General features: G+C 43.4%; 1 protein-coding gene across 2 annotated transcripts; it reads right to left on the bottom strand.

Annotated features, from left to right (window-relative positions):
- Nucleotides 1–941: 941 nt before the first annotated feature.
- sp4 (sp4 transcription factor) lies at nt 942–9,972 on the bottom strand. Of its 2 annotated transcripts, none has more exons than XM_034240845.1 (7): nt 9,304–9,972; nt 8,981–9,051; nt 7,693–8,121; nt 6,058–7,237; nt 5,158–5,356; nt 4,437–4,630; nt 942–3,247 (listed from the first exon to the last, which is right to left on the bottom strand). In XM_034240845.1, the coding sequence occupies exons 1-7, from the start codon at nt 9,308–9,310 to the stop codon at nt 2,982–2,984; spliced, it is 2,346 nt and encodes a 781-aa protein (XP_034096736.1). In that variant the 5' UTR covers nt 9,311–9,972; the 3' UTR covers nt 942–2,981. The 2 variants fall into 2 exon arrangements, with proteins under 2 accessions (XP_034096736.1, XP_034096735.1); XM_034240844.1 differs by having other exon boundaries at nt 4,437–4,636; nt 9,304–9,968.
- Nucleotides 9,973–10,888: the final 916 nt, after the last annotated feature.

The following is a 10,888-nucleotide window of genomic DNA, read 5'->3' as shown; positions in this document are numbered from 1 at the left end:
TACAAAAATAGGCTTTACCATGTGGTTACTTCATATACACTTTTCACTTATTCAATTACCAGAAATGCTATATGCTATATAAACCTTTTTTTAAAGATTTTTGGAGGGAAATCCATCTATAGTACAAGTAGGGGAGGCACACACACACTATGCTGCATGGGAGTTGTCTGAACGTCTGTGTGTGTTATCTCCCCAGGTGAGTAGGGTCAGGTCAACTGTTGCTCTTGAGCCAGTCAGCTGATCCCACATAATGAGCAGGTAGAGGTCAGAGGTCACCGGATCTTCATGAGACATGCAATGTGAGTGAGATATAGAAAGGCCATTACAAATTGTATCTAATCTAATTTCTTTATCTATAGTGTCAGTCTTGCAATACAATCAAACATCTGTCCTTGTTCTGATATTTAAAGAGTTCACTACGTCTTTCTTTGGTCTCAAAATGTTCACGAAACACCAGAGGCTACAGAGAGGTTGTAGATTTGGTGTTTTTTCAAGTTTTTGTAAGGAGTAACACGTAGTAGGTATGCGTGAGGTACTACGTGATGCTCTTTGTAAACTTGCAGTCAGTGACCTGCTGGTGAACTCCCAGAAGTCACACTTTGATCGTAGCTGGGTAACGCTTGGGGTGTAATGTAGGTCATGTTTTATTGAACAAGACGGCTTATTAGCCCGTTAAATGTCCACACCAATGAAAATAACCCAATCAGTCAAAGCTGTTTTGTGTTTTTGAGTGGTAACGCACTGTCCTGTAACAGAATGGTCACAGGTTTCATCTTGAAGGCATCAATTTGGAGTCCATGAACAGCAGAAATTGTAATTGAAAACAGTAATTGTTCCCTAAAGAGGCACGTACTCTAATCAATACACTCTGTTGTCACATTACAGCTAGTGTGTGTGTGTTTTCCATTAGATTGATATACAAAAATACCAGGGCAATAGAGTGAAATTTGAGACAGTTTTAATCACTTTATTGTCAAGTGTTATGCAGGCAAAGCATATTTTTTCTGCTCAAGGTTGTCCCTTTTTTCTTTTTTTATAGACATAACACAATTGTACAAACCAGTTTGAAAAATATCAATAAACTGGGGCCTTTGAGGCTAACCTGGCAAAAAACCCATTATCAAATGTCATGGAGACGAAGAAACATCTTTTAGAAAAAGATTTACAAATGAGATGTCACTACAAAATATCAAAGAAAAAGTTGGTTGTCCCACAAAATATTACCAAAAACATCTAAATCTGTTTGGTATCAACCTTTTCAACTTTAAACAATAGTAACTTTTTTGCTTACTTCTTCTTTTGTTATATATTTTTCTCCAAAAACAAGTTATGGCGCAAAGAGAAGAAGAAATAAAACGGCAATGGTCAGACGTAGAAAAAGAAAACAGAAGCACAAAGAGTAAAGAAGAGAGAAGCAGCACTACGGCAAAAAACTCAAACATGCTGTACACAACCTCAGAATCAACGCACACAAATACAAGTCCAGCAAAAGGCAAATAGTACAAATCAAGGATAAATAATAAATTAGCCGTACACAGTGGGGTCCTGTGTATTAACATACTTTAAGGGGACTTTTTAAAACAAGATAAATTCTATAAAATTATATGATTTTTTAAAATTTAAAAATAATGTACGCACTGAACTAACACAGAGCAACACCACCAGAAAACATTTCATAATATCCACATAGCTAAATAGCCTGACCCACCCACAGCTGTCCTCCCTCTGTCTCATCTTAGCTCTCTGTGCTGTGGTGCCCTCTCCATGTCACCCTTTAAAAATGCAAGAGGCTCCCCCTTTTTCTCCCTCCGGCTAACGCTGAGATTCCTTCTGTACAACAGCTTGTGTTAAGGCAATTGTGGTACATCGGTCAGGGTAAGAGGGTTTGTCACCAGAGCACAGAAAGCAAAAAGCAACATCAGTGATGGTGCTGCTGTCCAACAAAAATGTACCATCTGATGGTCGCTTATCATATAAAAATTACTGTGATGGCAAAGCCACCCAGTGGTGTCTGCAGAGTAACACTCTTTGTTCGGACGACAGCACTGCTTTCGGATGTTCTCACTAATCTTAGAGCGAACTGGCTAATTTTATTAACAGAGAAAACTTCCCCTGACAATGTAAACATGGTTTCACTAGGATTGTCATTAAAGTATTGCTTTCACTACACAAACAAAGTTGTAGAAAGCTAGATTGTTTTTAATCTATAGAGCTTTTTTTTCCTCATGGCCACGGCGCCTCAATAGGAATGCATTTTTTATAAACATTTTTATATGTGTGCTTTTTTCTACTCTTTTTTTTAATTTGTATTCCCTCTCTTCTACAATAACAGTTTATCCGTTGACTGGTCTCAAAGGAATCAACACCTGAACCTGATCAGAGGACTAAACCTGAACCATGAAAAAGAAACTCAAATTAGGTAGATCCTCTGGGTGACAGCGTGGGAATTCAAACGCACGCTCATTCATACAGATCACATACACACACACGCCCACCCTCCCAAGACTACCCTATCACTGCTCTGCAACAGTCCTGTACAATGATTGACCCTCAGCACTGTCTGACAGGTATGAAACAGGAACACAACCTTGTGCATAGAGTTCAATTCTGTTGCGATTAAGAAACTGTCTCTCGGTGTTTTTTAAGATTCTGCAGGTCCCCCTGTCTTGTGCTAATCTAGACATTTCTTGCATTCCTTTCCCCACAGTGAATGGAATTATTTTAGATTTACTCTATAAATGCCAAACTAACTTTCATATGTTTAGGCTAAATTTCTGTTAATATATGTGTGTTATTTTTAAATTGTAATGTTTATATTTATTTGTTTCTGTTAATTGCGTAATCCTGTTGCTTTTACTCCCTTTTTCATGAGAATATTTTTTAAATTATGTAAAAAGAAAAGTAGCCACCCCTAAAGTCCCTGCAAAGACTCCCAAAAAAACAGGAAGTCAGCCTTCAGCAAAGCAACAGGAGTCTGTTGCTTATTCAAACTCCCCCTCTTCCACCTCCTCTTCCTCCATGTGATTAGAGGTGGTGGGTGTAGCGGGGTCAGAGTCACGAGAGAGGGTCGCCACAATCTGAGGAGAGGCGTCCAGGTCTTCAGGGGCATCATCCTCCATGTCATCAGTGGTGATGATGGCCACCGCAGCTCCGCCCTTCTTGTTCTGGTGGGTCTTAATGTGCTTGGAGAGGTGGTCGCTGCGCATGAAACGCTTGGAGCATTCTGGACACTCAAAACGCTTTTCCCCTAGGGGCAAAAAACAAAGAATTAGAGAAAATCTAATCAAGAAAGGACCCTAGGTTTTCCACGTAACTCCCTAGTTGTTGACTGCTCTAGTTGGAACCTTCTCTCCAAAAAGTAAGTTGTCGTAAAACAGTTGGAATTGTTTTATTACTGGTGGAACAATATTGGTTTTTCGAATAAATATTGGTATCTTTTAACATCTTACAATCCACCAAATAAAACCCTTCACTAAATAAATTCCCACAGGTATAAAAAAAGAGGATATTTTGTAAATAAAAACTCATTAATGCCAAACATTTTTAGTGTGCACAGCATTTATCAGCAGATTGCAGTATCTTCATGTTTTAACCCTTAGATGCACGAGTGACTGGAACCCTACACTCTAACATAAGGGGGTCAAAAACGACCCGTATTAGTATAATATGTGTTTTTATGCCATTTTTGTCATTTTGGTTAAGAAAAACCACTTGTATAATATTTAGGATTATATTTTGGTTCACACTAGAAATATTTTATATTTAATTTTTCACTATTTAGAATTTCTTTTTAAATCTTGAAAAAAAACGAAATTCCACAGAAAATGCATGCGGGTCATTTTTGACCCACTTATGGAAGCTTGGGGTAGTAAAAATCTACAATTTCTTAAAATGTAAATTAGACATTTGAATGGCATGATATCCAAAACATGTTTTTTGAGGAATAGCTGGAATATGAAATGATAAAAAAATGTAATTACAAAGATACTCTAAGAAAACCACCTCACCGGGTCAAAAAAGACCCACTTATGCATCTAAGGGTTAAAAACACAACACATTCTTATCTTGCATTGATAAAAGTTAAACGCAATGTCAATTTAGTGACCTTCCCTAGTGATAAATAATCATCCATGTTAGCGTAGTCTACAGCTAAAGCCAATTAATTCAGAATGACTTAAGTTGCTCTACCACTAGTGATAATAATGGATTTGAAAGGAGTTTGGAAAAGAGCTGAAACAAAAAAAATCAACAATTTGAATGCGTTCTGATTTTAGGCTTGTAAACATAGATTGATTAGTGGGCAAAAGTAATCACAAGTTTATTATAAGTAACTATTATGTATTATGTACTGGATTCCAATTTACGCCAAATCCTTCCAGCGTCGCATGTTAACCCACATCACCGGCCCTCATCTCTGTAGGGGGAATTTTCTCCACCTGTGTGTGTTCTCCGGTGTCTCTGCAGCTCGTCGCTCCTGGTGAACCTCTTGCCACAGAAGATCCAGTTACAGACGAACGGCCTCTCTCCGGTGTGCCAGCGCAGATGGGCCCTCAGGTGGGACGTCTTTCCGTACACCTTCGCGCAGCCCTCCATGTGGCAGATGTGCTGCTTCTTCTTTGTGGGGTCCCCGCTGTTCCTACAACACACACGCTGGTTAATTTGCATCACAGCTGACCTGCACTGTGCCCTTAAGGGTTTCAATTGTACAGTACACAAGCTCTGATTGATAAACTTACATCTCTTGAGTGAATTAGCGTGAGCGTGAATATTCTCAGTGCTAGCTCCTCATTATAAAGTGAAGTGCTGAGTGGTGAAGGGTCGGATCTCTCACTTTAGGAAATGAGCTACACTGTGTTCTGACCATCTGTCAAACCAGTTATCCCATCATGACATGACAGTCGTCAACAACTTTGGGATATGCATTGAAAATATGCAAACAATCACAGTTTTTCTAACTAGGGGCTTAGTGGGGTCTATAGGTGGTGGGGAAATCTTAAATAATTTGTCCAACGCCAGTTTTCTTGTGAATGACTAAAAGAGCTAGATTCAAATATTTGTTTTAGACTTGTTTATCTCTTTTTAAGGAATACACACCACTTGTAAATCGCTATTCGACCGATGTTAAACACCACCTATGTCTTTGCAACGTGTCCATACCTTCCCTCTCCATCCCTGCAGTTCGGACAGGAGCAGGCAACACGGCGAAGCCTCTTGCTGGGCAGGCCCTCCTGGTCAGAAGAGCTTTGGACCGAGCCCAGCTGGTCTGGACTCATCGATGACCCTGATGCCACGTTCCCAACAGCAACCGTTACTGGAGACGACTGAACTTTTACCCCGTCCTGACCCTGTGGTTGACCTGAAAGGTGATTTAAAAAGGCAAAATGTTATGTTGACCCTGGGGTGGACTGAAGAAAATATGATTTTAGAGAAACTTAAAAATACAAGATCCCAAACAGTCTGTAGTTAGGGCCAGCAGGACACCCCGTTAAAACTCAACTTCCAATGGTATATGTACCGCACAACTGGAGATTGGCATGTTGAAACAGGAAAGCCTTATACGTATTTTCTCAATAACTAATGCCTAAACCAACACATTGTTTCTAAATCTGAGACTTTGGACATCCACTTAGGCCAAGTTTGGAAAAAGGCTTCCCCTCAACATGGCTTATTTAAATTGTTTATTTATCACACTCAACAATTGAACCAACATAGCCTAATATTGCTGTTTAACATTACTATCAACTAAATACAACATTTCTAACTAATTGTTGACTCTGAGAAAGTATAATGCTGTAAGATGTCCTTCTTCTCCCTTTTATATCATATTTAAGTGAATAGGTTTTTGGTTTTGGACTGACAAATAAAGAAATGTAAAGACATCACCTTGGACATTTTTCACTATATTCGGATATTTGATTGACTAAACAATTAATTAATCTAGTAATGATCAGCAGATTAATAGATGATGTACATTATCATTATTAGCAGCCCTAGAAGTAATTAATAGAACACTGCTAAATCCCTATACATTCACACAGTTACTGAGTGCGGCCTTACCCTGTAGACCAGTAATGGTGAGGGGAACACCCTGCACCTGAACCCCCGCCGTGCCCAGCCCCGCGATGCTGACAGTCTGTACCCCAGACCCTGGGTTGATCTGGGCTGCGCTCAGCGTCAGCGGTGCTCCACTCAGGGAGACCAGCCCTCCACTCCCCATTGCCGTCCCACCGGACATCGGGGCCAGTGTCAGCTGCTGTGGCATGGCCGTCCCCAGTCCACCCTGCAGGGAGACCCCGCCGGGCAGCTGCAGTGTCTGCCAGGTGATCTGCCCAGAGGGGGACAGGGTTGGAGTACGGATAAGGACCTGGGCGGAGTTCTGGAAGGCCTGGATGGGTTGCAGGGTTTGTCCTGGGGCCAGCTGGATGGTCTGAATGTGCTGATGCTGCCCCTGGGCCTGACTCTGAGGCTGCAGCTGGATCTGCTGCACAAACTGGTGCCCCATCTGGCCCACGATCACTTGCTGAATGCTTCCTGCTGTATCTATCTGGTGCTGCAGCCCGTTGGCTTGGTTCTGGTTCTGAGAGTCTGCCTCATTGTTCTGTACTTGGGTGTCAGCTGGTCCACCCTCTGATCCCATAGAAACCACTTGTGTCACATCTGATGCGCCGTCACCCTCGGCCCCTGCTGTCGTGCCGGTTGAGGCTGTCAGGGGAGCTGCCCCAGACACTGCTGTTGTCACTAGCTGGTTACCATTGGCAACGGAGAATGTGCCATCTGCTGATTGGATGAGCTGCACAGCCCCACCCCCTCCAACATTATTTATCACAGGCAGAGCCAGGGTCATGCCACCTAGGTTTATGGGTACTGTGGTCATGACAGGAGTCTGGGATCCATGCAGAGTCTGCAGCTGCATGGGGAAAGACTGTGCTGGGCGGATCTGCAGCGGGACCGTCTGATTGGCTGTACTTGTCAGGATGGTTTGCTGGTTGGCTGGCTGGAGGATAGTCTGGGTCTGGCCTGGACTCTGGGTCTGGATGAGCTGGACCTGCTCCGCCAGAGCCCCGATGGAGGATGCTGAGCTGATATGGATCTGCTGCCCATCTGCCGTCTGCAGGTGAGGGATGACCTGATACTGGACCCCGCCGCCGGCATTTGGGAGGTTCTGAACCTGGATGATCTGGAACTGCTGCTGCTGCTGATTGGCTGCAATGCTGTTGATCCCAGCTACTGCCTTCACCTTCCCAACAGGAAAGGAGAAGTGATACAGTTAACAACACAATCATTGGCAGACAAATAAAACAAACTCGCAAACCTTTCTGGATCATTCAAGGATCAAAGTGTATTATTCCCATAGTGGTTATACATTTTAATCCTTATATAATGCATGATCTATATCCTGATGTTTATGCGTATTGCATTACAAACTTGCTTAAGATGATCATTGTTACCAAACATATATAATTGTATCTAAAATAACTTTGCCGTTTTAAAGTATTATGATACTTCAACTTAAAAGTCATTATAGAAATACTTTATAATGTATTATAATATTGGTTATAAAGCAATATTAATGTCTATAAGTACTTAAACAGTGCTATAAGAAGATTCCAACCCATAATAAGTATGTTTATAATCCATTTTTAGAAATAACTGTCATAGAAAGTGAAACCCACTGCTTCCCCCACTTTTCACCTTGCGTCCACCCGCTGAGCTGTCATTAGCCAAGGTGGTGGCCACCGTCACAGCAACAGGCTGATTGGTGTTCTCTTTGGCCATAGTGGGCGCTGCTGTGATGATCTGCCAGCCGTTCCCCGTGAATTGAGCCGGGACCAGCTCCAGCTGCTGGGGCACCAGGGCCTGACCTCCAGATGCGTCCAACACTATCTGACCCTGGAGCTGACCAGCCTGCAGCTGGAACTGACCTCCCTGGAGCTGGAACTGCTGGGCCCCCAACTGGGCCTGAGCCTGGGCCTGAGCCTGGGCCTGGGCCTGGGCCTGAGCCTGGGCCTGGGCCTGAGCCTGGGCCTGAGCCTGGGCCTGAGCCCCCTCCGTTACCCCCTGCCCTCCGATCTTACTGCAGGTGGCCGCTAGCAGGGCCAACGGAGAGGGCTGCGAGGAATCCTGGAGGAGAGAGGAACGGTTAAAGAGGAGTGGCGAGGGAAGGAGGAGAAGCTAGACGGGGTAAGACACAGGCGGAAACACACAGAGAGCTCACATACATACACAAACAAGAAAGCACAACATATGAGTCAAAAAAGCCAAAGGGAAAGGGTGAGCCGGTATAAAAGTAAAACACACAAGGAACAATTTGAAACAAAGATGAGGGAGAGAAAGAGTGAGGGGTGGGGGAAAACACGGTGCACCAAAAAGAAACACAAAAGCTGAGAGAAAGAGAGAGAGCTGTCAGTGGAAGTGGGCGGTATTACAGGAAGCGAGTGGGTGGGCGTGTGACAACCACATTTCTCTTTTCTCAGAACACTGGAAGAAAAAGCCGCCTTTTCTCTTTCACTCTCCTCCCTTTCAAAAGAACTAGGTCGCAAGCACATTTTTATGCTGTACATCTTGGAAACCGTCTAGAATCTATAACAAATACAGCAATGCTACAATGCTTTTCTTGCATGTCTCACACAGAGAGATGTATTAAAGAATAACTGTCTGTCTTAAATGTATCTAAAAGGTATACAACCATACAACAATACCAACACTGCAGGTCTTTTAAAAAGTAAATCCACCTGAATTCAATTATTTGTTACCCTATTTCAAACGGACAACTCAAAGATAAAGTGGCTGAAGTGTGACAGCCATATAACTGCCTATTCAAGAGTCTCTCAGCAGGGCTGCACAGAAGCAGGAAGTGGAATTCACCAGAGAAACGCCTCCAGTGTGTCTGGCTGGCTGGGAGGGAGGGAGGGAGTACATTTTGGCTTACAGGCAAGGCAAAAGTAATGAAGTATGATAAAGTCATATTTGTTTTCTGTACCTGAGATCCAGAACTTGTCCCCTTCTTTGATGCTTTCCCTCCTTCAGTTCCAGATGATTCCTTCTTGGAGTCTGTCAAAAAAAGAGAGTATAAATGTGAGAATATCTCCAGTTAAAATATCTTTACATTTCTAAATAGCACAGTATGGTCATGTAAACACTAAGTTGCCTCAACAAAAATCTAATCATAAATGCAGTAGTCAAAACAAAAGTGATCAATAAAGATAAACCAGTAACCTCATCATCAATATGAAAAGGGTCTCCTATCTGTCAGACACAGAGAGAGAGAGGGGGGTGGAGACGGAGAGGGGGGAGGGTACCTACCACTCATAACGCATTAATATACCGAGAGAGAGGGTGTAGTTCACGGTAGAAGGCCGGCCGGGTACGGAGGCGGAGGACGGGCTATATGTTCGGCGCTGGGCCGTGTCGGATCTGCCCGTTTGACGAAACCACCCACCGGCCAGGAAGGGCGGTGCCAAGCGCAGGCACAATCAAACAGTCCTTAGATAACGGAGATAACGGAGAACACAGTGAACATCACCGGCACCCTCGCAGCCACTCCGTATGTCTCTTTTACCGTAAAGCCAGTCCATATACGAGCAAATTGGCGCTTGTCAGAATAATATCCACAGAGAAGTTGGCAGTGTGTGACCGTAGAGGCCCACCCACTTCCATTTAAGCATCAGGACAACACCCTCTCCGTTGCTCCTGCCTGTCGCCGCCGCTCCTCTCGCAGCACGACGCGGGGACGCCTCGTCTCCGTCCGTCGCGCACCGAAAACACACCGTCACCAGTGTTTGTATTTAACGCGTATTCTCCTTTTTTTCGTGCACAATTGGTTTTTTAAGGGGAAGATACTGTGAGATAGCTGTGGCTTTTGTGGGCGGACGCGCTCCTCCCATATATTCAGATTGGACGACGGGGCTCGGCGTGCGAGGGTCGAGATGGGAGTTGTATTTTGATGAGGCCTCGCCTTCTCGAGCTCGGTTAGGCTGTCGTGACTACAACTCCCAGAATGCATCGGTGCGTCAGTAAGGGCTGGCTGGAGGTAGTCATGTTGGTGTGAGAGCAAGGGGAAGGGCGGTGACTTATGTGTAGTGGGGGTTGGGCGAACGGGAAAGGGAGGTGTGTGTGTGTGTGTGTGTGTGTGTGTGTGTGTCTGTGTCTGTGTATCTGTGTGTGTGTGTGTGTGTGTGTGTGTGTGGTGTGTGTGTGTGTGTGTGTGTGTGTGTGTGTGTGTGTGTGTGTGTGTGTGTGTGTGTGTGTGTGTGTGTGTGTGTGTGTGTGTGTGTGTGTGTGTGTGTGTGTGTGTGTGTGTGTGTGTGTGTGTGTGTGTGTGTGTGTTGTGTGTGTGTGTGTGTGTGTGTGTGTGTGTGTGTGTGTGTGTGTGTGTGTGTGTGTGTGTGTGAAGGAGAAGATCAACCAACGTGCAGCTGACATGTTTTATTTAAGCCTAATATGGAAAGCTATTTGTAAATATTATTTTATGTTACAATGTTGCCTTTTCATTAAATACTTAAGAAATGCATTACATTTAGCTGAGGTCTTTACCCAAAGTGACTTACAATGAATGCAATAAACCCTAAATATTCAAGAAGAAAAGTGATGACATTTTCACTCAAAACAAGCAAGTCCATTGTAAGTGCTGGTGCATAAGTGAAATCCCTAAATACTAGAACATATATATACATTTTCAATATATTTTTATAATGTATATAAGGTACAAGAGAAACAGGTGGGTTTTCAGTTTGCACTGGTGGGTTTTCAATTCAACAGTCCCTATTCACAATCTTGAGTCAACTTTGAACTTATATGAGTAAAAAGAGTACTTTGCCATATCATAATATATTTGAAACAATGTTTAGTCTCACCTGGGCCCTAACCACATATGCAGGTATCTGTCTCT

This window comes from Gymnodraco acuticeps, unplaced genomic scaffold (genome assembly GCF_902827175.1).
Source record: "Gymnodraco acuticeps unplaced genomic scaffold, fGymAcu1.1, whole genome shotgun sequence".
Lineage (NCBI taxonomy): Eukaryota > Metazoa > Chordata > Actinopteri > Perciformes > Bathydraconidae > Gymnodraco > Gymnodraco acuticeps.
The sequence above is the reverse complement of the archived record's forward strand: the minus strand, read 5'-3'. Positions and strand labels throughout refer to the sequence as shown.

Bases quoted from the DNA above. Each gene is read 5' to 3' on its own strand.
- sp4 (XM_034240844.1), bottom strand. The intron at 8,122-8,980 runs GTACAGAAAACA...TCTCTCCTCCAG, and splicing joins GGACAAGTTCTGGATCTCAG to GATTCCTCGCAGCCCTCTCC. The intron at 7,238-7,692 runs GTGAAAAGTGGG...CCTGTTGGGAAG, and splicing joins GCTCAGCGGGTGGACGCAAG to GTGAAGGCAGTAGCTGGGAT.